The following is an 11,421-nucleotide window of genomic DNA, read 5'->3' as shown; positions in this document are numbered from 1 at the left end:
TTTCCCCGCCCCCTGGTGGCGGGGACCGGGTAGGGCAGGGCAGAGCGCTGGGCTTGGGCCAATGAGGGAGCGGTGAGGGGCAGGGCAGCGCGCCGAGAGGGCGGGGCTCGGCTCTGAGAGAGAGAGAGTGAGTGAGTGAGTGACTGGGGAAGGGAGGCAGGGAGGATAATGGGGGGGCGGGCGGAGCGCTGCTCTCGGGCAGACCGAGCGCTGCTGCTGAGAAACGACTGAGTGGCTTTCCAATTTTTTTTAAACCCCCCCCTCATCACTTTTTTTAAATTTCACACACTCCCCCCCCCCCCCCCCCCCCAGTTTTCCCCCTCCCTCCTTCCCTCCCTCTCTCCCTCTCTCTCTATCTCTAAACTCAAACCCAGTCGAAAGGACGCGGGCGCCTGAAGCGGCAGTGGTTTGTCACATCCCGCAGCGGGCGGGATGGAGGCGCTGCGAGCCGCTGCCCTGCTCCTCTGCTCGGTCACCTGTTGCTGCTGGTGGGATTTACAGGGCGTGGAGACGGCAGCGCTGTCCCCGGCTCCCGGCTCCTCCTCCCCGGGGACCGGACTCAGCGGCGGCCCGGGACGCCACACGGACACCAGGGCGAGCAAGCTGCTGCTGGTGAAGGAGAACGGTCCGCCCGCCGCCCGGAGCCACCACCACCACCGCCGCCGCCGCCGCCGCCGCCGAGCTCACAGCGTGGTCCCTCACCACTTCATGATGTCCATCTACACGGCTGAGTCGGCGGCCGAGAGAGTCGGGACCAACGCCAGCTTGCTGCGAGCTTCCTCCAGGTCTGCAGCCAACGCCATCACCGGCTTCGTGGACACAGCTGAAGGTTGGTCCAACCCCAACAACCCCCTGGCGCCTCCTTTACCGGGTCGTGCGTCCGTCTGACCCTTGTTTATATGTTCATCAGATCGAAAATTCATATCTTTCGGTGATGTGTATGGTATCTTTTAAACTGGCCGCACCGCGGTAAACCACTTTACAGAAACGGCTTGTGCACATCTGGAATCCAGTACTGTAGTGGGTTACTGAGCACAGAGAGAGAGAGAGAGACAACGACTGCTGGCAATTTCTTGCGCATTTTAGCTTCACAAAATTAAATCAGAGGGCTGGATGGTGTGTGTGGTGGGGGGGGGGGGGGGGGGGGAGACAATAGAGAGCACTTAAAACGTAGGATGTTGTGGAAACGAAGACCACTTTTTAGTAACTCCCTCCTCCTCCTACGGTCTTTGATTTTGTCGTGTCTTGGTTTTAAAATAGTTTGAAAAACACTTTACAATTCACCCTTAAAACCAACAGGGTTCAAAGCAGCTCCACACCAGCATTTATTGGAGCGTTATCATTGCAGTTGCGATATGAGGATGACCTGCCTTGCGATCCACACGCATTGTGGGAGTTGATGTCCTTTTATTTCCCTCGGCACGCACTGCTCCATACTCTAAACAATTGGCAAAACAGTCAGACCAGTTGTGAGTCCTCACAACTCATCTCAAAACGTGAAGCGGAAAGATCGTGTTCGATCATGGTTTTTGTTCAGACGGAAACCTGTGAGTTTGATTTGTTCACCGGGGGAGGGGGGGGGGGGGGAGTGAAAGCAGCAGCTAGAAGCTGGTTCCGCGGCTATTAAGCTGGCGATGTGACACGGGGGTGTGAATCGACTGATGCTTCATAAAGCTGATTACTGTCTGTCAACTGTGAAAAAGCTGCAGGTTCCGAACAGGTTGATAATCGGTTCACGGTTAAACGGTGCATTTCTCAATATGTCAAAACCACACCTCCCTTACAGCCCAGGCAGGTTTGCTTTCCCTCAAGAACTGGTTACAATGAGGAAATGTTTTTGGAGCCGAGCTTGACGTTTACTTGTGACTAATAACATGCTAATTGATGTTAGGTTTTAATGACGGTTGTAAATGCTGTCCTTGCCCTATTATCCGTGACATAGACCCTCCTTTGGCATTACTTGTCTGGTGTTCTGTGTTGAACGGGAGGAGAACACTGATCTACCTCCCCCACCGCCCGCAACTTTCGTTCAATTGATTGGCCATTGGAAAGGGAACTGTGTAAATCACCTCAATTTATTTCGTTGTGATCTTTAATTTGGCGTCGCTTGCCTTGAGGGGTGCTCCAGGTACATGGTCTTTAAGATTTTGAGTGTGGCTTCACTCTGGGGTGAGCTCAGTTGGCTGGCGCAGAGCCTACCTGTCCGATCAGGTTATTCCCGCCGTGTTTCCCAGTGAAAGAACCAGAAATAGAATGGTGCCAGGAGTAAGGGTAAGCACTCAGGATTGGAGATGAGGAGCTGGTTAAGCTCTCCGAGCACCTGAACAGAGGTCTGAAACCACCTTCAGAGATTCACTGATATTTCAGAAGGTTTGAGAAAGACCGGTTTTATGGATATTCAGCAACATCCCTCTTTAACAGCCCCAAGCAACTCAAGTCAACCGCGGCTTTAATCTTTCGAGCCCACGCTCACTGTCCGCCTTGTGTGATTGCGAAAGTGGTGAGAGCGACAAAATTAGTCGCAACTCTTCACAAGGAGCAGGACAGTGCGGCGAGGGAGGAAGATTCCTACAGCCAATCTAATAGATATTGGCTATTACACGAGATATACAGAGCGGCTGTTACCGACAGAGCAAGACCCCTGAAGGCTAATCGATATCTTGGTTTTTGGGACAAATCAGAAAGCAAGTCTCAAGATTGCAACGTGAAGCCTATAAAGGATTGTATGAATCAGTGCGTCCCTTGGAACCTTCTTCCCATTTACCTCGGCGGGGAGGTTTTCTACTCACAGGAAACTGGTTCAAAACCACAATCTTCCTCGATTGAACCATTTCTGAGGAACATCAATTTGCTGCTGTCTGGGCTGTCCAGGACATGTTGGGAAATGTGCTGTTAACTGGAAACCGATGACAAACCTGTTCAGAGCCGGAACATTCTCACAGTTGTCTTTATGAAACAATAGGTTTATTTAAGCTAAGTTCCTTTGGCATCATAAACGGAAAACTCGTTCAAATGCGGGAGGCAGCTTTGCGGTTCTGAAGCCGACTCGGGTCTAACTTGGCGGTAGTTTCTCGGCTTGGGCCTGTTTGTTGTGAACAAGCGAGAGAAAGCTAGTGGCTGGGCTGACAGCCTCTGCCGTCTCGCTGATGTGATTTGATGTGTCACCGCTGTGACCTTGCGCTGGACCTTCGAAGGGTTGCTTTGCATAAAGACAGTGATTTGAGTATTTGAACTCAATGATCTAATTGAGTGTTCATGTCACAACATATCAGATATTGTCTGTTCTCCCATAATGACCCGGCCCAGCCAATGGCAAATCCCCAAAACTCAACAGCACTTCCGTTCCTCTTGAAAGTTATTTCTTTTATTGCCCACCACCCTCCGTGATCGCTACTTTTGCGAGGCATTAATTGCTGGATCTGAACTGAACAGACGTTTTAGCAACGAAGTCATTTCTTTAACAACAAAAAAAACCCTTTCAGTGCCAGCTTCTAATCGACTGCTTCTGTTCCAACCGAGCATTCACAAAGTTAGATCGGTTTTAGAAATAAGTTAATAGACTAGAGGGCATTTTAAAACACACACACACGCAAGTGGTAAAGGACAGGGCTGGAGAAGTATGCGAGTTCATCGTTCGTTACGGTCGCAAGATCAGACAAGAACGAGTTGAATGTAGAAAAATTACTCTTGGCACATGAAGTAACTCATTAAAACGCAGATGGTAAGCGCTGGCCTCGGTAACCCCAGCATTAGAACTTCCAGAGTACAACATGACAATTAGGGGGGAAGGAATTCAAGAAAATACGCTGGGGTTACCAGCGACATCTAACAAATCAAAAGGTGATTTTCACCGGCCTCATTAACAGCACTGGTGATAACGATAATGTGCAGCCGTGTGTCACTATGTGAATGAAGTACATAATCGAATCTGCGATTGCGTCTTCCAACGCGGGATAATGGTTTACTTTAGAGAGCTGCATCTGTCTGCTTGAGGTTAAAGACATCATTAGTTGGAATTCAAATCCTTTATGTGCTCCAGGTTTCGTTTGCAGTGTGGCACAGCCACGTTTAACACGAAACTGGGAAGCCGCAGAGCCTGAAACATCAGCGAGTTTTTTCAGAATCTGTGACGTTGTATTTTAACCAGAAGAGTGAAGCCTTCACCACTAGCTAATTCACCACTGCGTAGGACTGAACGCGAAGTCTGTTGTCTTTACAAAAATTTAAGACTTTGGGGAAATGAAATATAAGTAGAGAAGTATTTTAATGGATGAAGAGGGAATTGGAAACTGTTAATTATTTGGTGACCTTGTATTCGATTTGTTTGAGGACCATATAAAAAAAGGCACTAATGTGGAACAGACGCTTAAAGTAACTGCCCAAACAGAAGGTTCCAATCTAAGTTTAATATCACACAGTGCTCAGGGAAAGTGAAAGGAGAGGGGATATCCACGCGATTAGTGGCATCAGCCGACCAAGTCCAAACGTGAACCTTCGGTAAGCAAAGCCCTTGCGTACATTATAGAAATATTTAAGATGTGTATTTTATGGAAACGCTGCTGTTACATAATTGGGTTAAACGGAAGAAACTCGACGAAAGATTAATAGATGACTCTTTCCGAGGTCGCTTTCCTTTTAATCTCGCATTTACTGCGCATAATTTTAACTGCATTTAGTTTACGGTTTCTATCAGTTTGGAACGGGGGTTGTAATATTGAAACGATTCCCAGCGTTTCAGGGTAGAAGTAAAAATAAAATCTGACAGTACTCTATGTAAACCAGAGCTTCACAAATCTCCCTCCCTGTCAACGCAAGTTAACGACATACACCATTTTGTTTAATATAAGATTTCACGAGGATTAACTGCTGGGATTCAACTTTTGCTTATTCCACGGTGTTTCTTAGCACCATTCAATCCTTTGACACTCCGAGACCAGAATCGATGTTGGCACAATGCAGATTGGTTTGTGGTTTAAATTAGTCCGCTCCTGTGCTGGATGGAGAACTATAGAGACCGGAGCCAATCTCAAGAAGGGAAACCATTTCAGCGCAGTGTGTTGTTTAAGGGCAGTACCGTGTGTTTACAATGAAGCCTGTTACCGACTTGGGGGGATGCGTGAGATCAGGAAAATAGACTGGGAAATGGCAGACTTATAGAAATAGAAGATGATAAGTATACGCGTAGAACGAAGCAAGTACAGTAGACAGAACTACAATTAGAACAACTTACTTTTCATGGCACTGTTAATTTACCTGCAGCGAAAAGGCACTTTTAATTATTTTCAGACTGTCGTCTGCGCTCCGGGGTTGGAGAGTAAATTTAATTATTAAATCCAATCCTGTCGTAGCAACAAGGAACAAGGCAAGTGCTGCGGGTCTGGCGTGCTGTCTTTATGTCTGAGTGGACAACACTTCTTTGGGATTTCAGTTCAGTGTTTCTTCCCCACTTCAAAACATGACAAAAGAAGGCCGAGGTAAACTCACGGACTGGAATATGGAGCACCTGTCTCCACCCCATTGTCTGTCTTGGAGAGGCTTTGTGGATGGCACTAAATAGCGCGGTCAGTGTTTGGAGAAGCCAGCGGCAGCTCCCTGGAGCCAATCTTCCATTATCTGTACATGGCATTCGTCATTTGGCTGGATCTACCTGTCCCATCCCTTAATTAGTCATGTGCAAGGTGTCAACACTTTACAGCCGTATGTGCTGAATTCTGCTTGAAGCTTCCATATTTCCCATGGGTTTTTGCGAATTCACCTTGTATCCTGAGTTACAAAAATAACAGTGAAAAATATAACATCTTCATATTTGGGAATAATAAAATAACAATCATTAGGCTGCTTACTATCTTTCTGATATCCTGTCAAGTTTTGTTTTTATATTAGTAAGTCTAAATACTTCCTGTTATTGGTACATTAGACTACAAAACAGTTATTGTTGACAGTCTGCAACATTCAGGAGTTCGACACAACACCCTCCTGTTCACACCCTGCTCGTGTCTGTTCCTAACTATGGAGGATAGTGGGTTAGTATAGGTTAGGTGGGCTTGGATCGGCGCAACATCGAGGGCCAAAGGACCTGTACTGCGCTGTATTCTTCTATGTTCTATGTTCTAACTCAGCTTCAGCCCCATTCTACTCCTCTCCGTTCAAAGAAAAAGTTGAAACGAATTCAGGGAAGGACAATGTAGCACTCTATGAAGAAGCTCTGGTTTAGAATGAGCGGAGTGCTCCACAGAGGCCAGGCGGAGGTTTCTTTGTGAATACCCATCTCAGACACTGGCTTTCTGTAGATTTACACAAAACATCTCAGATATTCACACGGGAAATGTAATCCATTGCCCATGTGGAGTATACCGCGCCTGGAATCCCCTGTACTGTCGGCGTGAAGGTGAATGTTTCTCTCTCTATAGCTCTATAATACCAAGAAGGAGCCATCCTTTTGTTTTAAAAGTGAAGTTTATTTCCGTTCCGTGACAGAACTGATGTAGTGAAGGGATGAATTGGGTTCACAAAGCTTGACAAGTCTTTCTGCCTGATGTATGCACACTCACGGTTTGGCCACATAATCTGGTCCACACGTCAGCCAACCTGATCATGACAGGAAAACTTCAGGAGGGAGGGTGACCACGGCTCTCTGAGCAGGAGGGAGGGAATGGGGAGAACGTGTACGGGGAAATCAATCTTAACAGTACTATTCCTTGGGAATTATAATAAACTCTGGTGTTATTTGCCTGTTAAATATATTGTGCAAGTAATAATTAGAGGAGATTTGAATTTAAAAGGTCCCGATAAAACGAGAAGTTGGATTTATAAACGTCAAACAACATATTTGCAATATGGAGTGGGGAGGGGCGGTGTGGTTCTTTAATTTAGAAAACATGGGGAACGAATACACGGACAGGCACCGGTCATGAATGAAGAAATGTTAAGTGCTTTCTCAATTAAAGTGTGACATTGGAGACAAGAACATGGAATTATTCATCTGGTTCAAATCTGTTAAAATTGGCAGAGCTCGGTCTGCGTGGTATTGTTTGATTCTTCTCTGGAAAGGAGGGCTCACAGACAATTCCCCAATATGACACACAAGTGCCCCTGTTAATAATAATGGTCTCGGTTTTGAACATTTCACTTCGAATGCCTGCGGTCCAAGTGAACCGAGCACCCAGCTGGGGGTCGGTGGTCGGACGTTGGGTTAGTGAAATGACTGAATCGCTTGAGTACACAGGTGTCTTAATCCATCACGTCTCTGAATAGCAGCAAAGATAAACAACAAATTTTGAATTCGGAGACGAGAATTTATGCATAAAAGCATTGTACTCGTAATCTGGGAGCAATATGTCGGTATAACCATCCAGCTGTTGTGTGATATCACTTAGAGAGCTTCCCTATCCGTCATTGATATCTGTCATCAAAGCAGATACTGAGGGAGCAGAGACTTCTATCGTTCGAGTTCTTACAATGTTCTTAAAATTTGGGGGTGGGGGAATCACTACACGAAGTTTCAAATGTAGTGCAAAATTGAAGATGTTGGGTTTTTATAAAATACAACGCTTTGATTTTCAACACACTGAGCTGAACACCTTCTGAATCTACTTTGTAATGAATGTGTTGCCTCCTTATACCCCTCCCCCCCCCCCCCCACACACACACACAAGCACTTTCTGATGCAAATACTGCAAGTGTTGGGAATTAAACCTTAAGCTATTAAAACTAATGTTCTGGAGAAACTCGTCTTTGAAACGAAGAAGTAAGTTCACTTTTCCAGCCCAATGTGATTTCTTGTAAAATAAACTCAACACCACTACTCATTGATATTTTTTGTAGGACCGACATTTTGGTGCCTGTATACCGATTAACTGGATCGTCCCACATGCAGGCGGCTGAGCGATGACTCATTATTTCCGACTACAAGGGGTTGTGCAGTGATTTCTCTGGAGTGATTGTGGGTCGGGGGGGGGGGGGTGTGCGTGTTAAAATGCACATCTGCAACCGATATTAAAACACTTCTTCGATAGATGTTCTTATATGGATAAGAAATTGTACTATGGCTTAAATGGGAGGTGTACATACTGGAGGTTCCTTGTTCCATACACATTAGATATATTTTTGATCATTTAGGATTGCAAGACCTTTTAAAGCGCCAGCTGAGCTTCTCTTAGCAATGTCAACCATTCACAATGTCCATGTCTGGGAGGTAAAGACAATTGAACCCTTTTAATTATTACCTCGGCAGATTATTTGGATAAGGATTGGCTGCTATTTCTGTGGGGAACTCCCCAGTCAGCGTTGTTTCTTTATGGCCCATTCAGCAAAACACACTTAATCTCCAAAGTTTCAACCGCAATGACACAGACAAACGAAACATATCAAATACAGAGTACCACAACTTCCAGAGGGATTAGGCACGAAAACTTCAACATGCTGGGCCGCTCCATTTCTGCTCAAGAAGCTGAAGTATTAAACCGCAGATGCTGGAAATCAGAAACCAAAACAGAAATTGCTGGAAAAGCTCAGCAGTTCTGGCAGCATCTGTGGCGAGAAATCAGAGTTAATGTTTGGGGCCCAGTCATCTTTCCACCCCTCATCCGGCGATTTCTGTTTTCAAAGCTGAAAAATTAGCCAGGAATAGTAAATTGATAAGGACATCAGTAACAGCCCACAAAGACTCGCGCGAAAACTTAGCCTCTTTAAATATGAAATCCAAGTCATAGTCAGGTTCCAGCTTCATAACCTGTTGTCATATACAAGTTTTATTGGAAGTTTGAGAAAAGTCCCGGGAAAGCTTTGTTGGGTTCATCCTGTTTTGCCGTGCTCCTAACAAGGGTGGCACGGTGGCTCGGTGGTTAGCACTGCTGCCTCACAGCACCAGGGTCCCAGATTCGATTCCAGCCTCGGGTGAGTGTGTGGAGTTTGCACATTCTCCCCGTGTCTGCGTGGGTTTCCTCCGGGTGCTCCGGTTTCCTCCCACAATCCCAAAGCTGTGCAGGTCAGGTAAATTGCCCACAGCAATAGGTGCATTAGTCAGAGGGAAATGGGTCTGGGTGGGGTTCTCTTCGGAGGACTGGTTGGGCCGAAGGGCCTGTTTCCACACTGTAGGTAATATAATCTAAAAACCTTAATACGTGGTTCAGCCTTTTGAAAAGCCACCCACAATCGGATCCGAATTTAAAATGGCAATGCGTTCATTACATCAAAAACATGTCCTTTGCGAGCTTATTACCCTAGAAATGTCGAACCAGGCAGATTCGAGCTATAAAAATGTGCAGCTTCTGTTGAAAGTAACTTTAAATCTTATGTTTTTGCGCTGATGTGAGGTTCAGTGTTAGCGATTCCTATCTCATTAGCGTCAGGAGCGTTTTTCACATCTTGAAGAGGACATTCCTTGAACTCATGGGGCAACAGGGCGTTAGGTAACTCGGCGCTTGCCCTCTGAATATAATCAGTGTTCCTTTTTATTGGTAACTTAGGGTATAAACCTTTCTTTTTTAAAAAATAAGAGGGCTGTTTGTATTCAGTCCAGTGGGGCGAAGGCTGCCAGTGATGGAGCCTGTGATAAGATTCGTAAGTGAAAATATCAGCTTTTCTCACTGAGAGAAATCCCCTTGCCTTCGAAAAAACGACTCGAGTTTACATCCAGCCTTTTAATGACCGACTTGTGTTTTTTCCACCCCCCTCTTTCTACAGACGATGCCGTGGATTCACATTTGAAGCGGCAACAATATTTGTTTGATGTCGCAGCTTTGTCGAACAAAGAGGAATTAGTCGGGGCCGAACTGAGGCTACTGAGGAAAACGCCCGAGCAATTTCGACAGACGCTGTCAGGTCTGTACGACTTGAAATTGTACTCCTGCCTGGGCGAGGGCCAGCCGTCCAAATTGCTGCAGTCCCGCAGCCTTCACATTCACCAGTCCGATGCACAAGGATGGGAGGTGTTTGATGTCTGGGAGACACTTCGGCTTTCCCACTCCGCCCAGTTCTGTTTTGAATTGAAGGTGACATCCGGCCAGGGCGAGCGGGATATTGACCTGAGACAACTCGGGTTCGGTCGGAAGGGGAGGGCGCCCCAGGAAAGAGCTCTGCTGGTGGTTTTCACTCGGACTCGAAGAAGAGAGAGTCTCTTCAGCGAGATGAAAGAGGACATCAAATCCTCGGAGGGCTCTGCCGGCGAACTCCAGTTGCACGCCAGGAGGAGGAGGAGGAGGAGGAGCGCGTTTACAAGCCGCCACGGGAAGCGACACGGCAGGAAATCCAAGTCCCGGTGCAGTAAAAAACCTCTCCACGTCAACTTCAAAGAGTTGGGTTGGGATGACTGGATAATAGCGCCCTTAGACTATGAAGCTTATCACTGCGAGGGGGTGTGTGACTTCCCGCTCAGATCCCACCTTGAACCCACCAACCACGCGATCATCCAAACGCTCATGAACTCCATGGACCCGAACTCCACGCCTCCGAGTTGCTGCGTGCCCACCAAGCTGAGTCCGATCAGCATCCTGTACATCGATGCAGGCAACAATGTTGTCTATAAACAGTATGAGGACATGGTGGTCGAGTCGTGCGGCTGCAGGTAGCAGAGTGGGCCTGGTTCCGGGGAGGGCGGGGGTGGGGGGGGAAAAGCGAGCTTCCCGGGTGGAGTATTTGAGGAGAGCGTGGGGCTGGTCGCTTGGTGGAGCACAGCCGCGATTGAACATGTTCTCAAATAGTTGTGGCCCTGTCACCAGTGCTTGCAAGTAAAACATCAGGGGAAGAGAGAGAGAGAGAGAGAGAGAAGGCGAGAGGGGGAAAAACACTCCAGAATGTTCTCTGTAATTTATTCCTATACCAGTCATTTAATAATTTACCTGTAAGGAGATATCTAACCCCTCTGCACCCAGATATTATCACACACTATAAGGTGTCATATTACCAGCAAGAAAAGGGGCTACATTACTGGCAGAGACAGAGGACCGAGGTGGAAAAAAATAGTCCTTCAAATCTGAGCAAACCAGTCAGTGCTGGTCGCAGCAATTATGGTTAGTCCTTCCACATGTATTCCTACCCACTCTACGGACTAGTGATCGCCTGCCGCATTTTCCCCATCTCCCCATCTTTTAGAGAATAATATCAATGCAAGTTGCTGAAGGATCATTCAGTACGATTGGAGGTTGGGTGGGGGGGGGGGGGGGGGGAGAGGGGGAGAGGACACACGACCCCCTCTAACCCCCTCTGGATGATGCCAGTCATGTACGGATGGAAGAGGGCTGGAGGGAGGGTAATATTCACTCAATCTCTAATCGCGGTTTAAGCCGGGTGGCACCTGCTGAAAGGTGTGTGTGTGGGTGGGGGTGGGGGTGGGGCGGAATAGGGAGATGGGGAACACCTTAAGACCAATTCCTTTCATGGGCTGGCATGCGGAGAGTAATGGGACCTCCAGCACAAGGCAAA

General features: G+C 47.1%; 1 protein-coding gene across 1 annotated transcript; it reads left to right on the top strand.

Moving 5' to 3' along the window:
- The first annotated feature begins 339 nt into the window (after positions 1–339).
- Positions 340–10,570, top strand: LOC122548974 (growth/differentiation factor 6-A). The gene is made up of 2 exons (XM_043688023.2): positions 340–829; positions 9,685–10,570. Exons 1-2 carry the CDS (start codon positions 433–435, stop codon positions 10,566–10,568), a joined length of 1,281 nt encoding a protein of 426 aa, XP_043543958.2. The 5' UTR covers positions 340–432; the 3' UTR covers positions 10,569–10,570.
- Positions 10,571–11,421: the final 851 nt, after the last annotated feature.

Source organism: Chiloscyllium plagiosum, unplaced genomic scaffold (assembly GCF_037043375.1).
Source record: "Chiloscyllium plagiosum isolate Xiang-an unplaced genomic scaffold, Cpla_swu_hap1 HiC_scaffold_4, whole genome shotgun sequence".
Taxonomy (NCBI): Eukaryota; Metazoa; Chordata; class Chondrichthyes; order Orectolobiformes; family Hemiscylliidae; genus Chiloscyllium; species Chiloscyllium plagiosum.
This window is presented reverse-complemented; position numbering and strand designations above follow the sequence as displayed.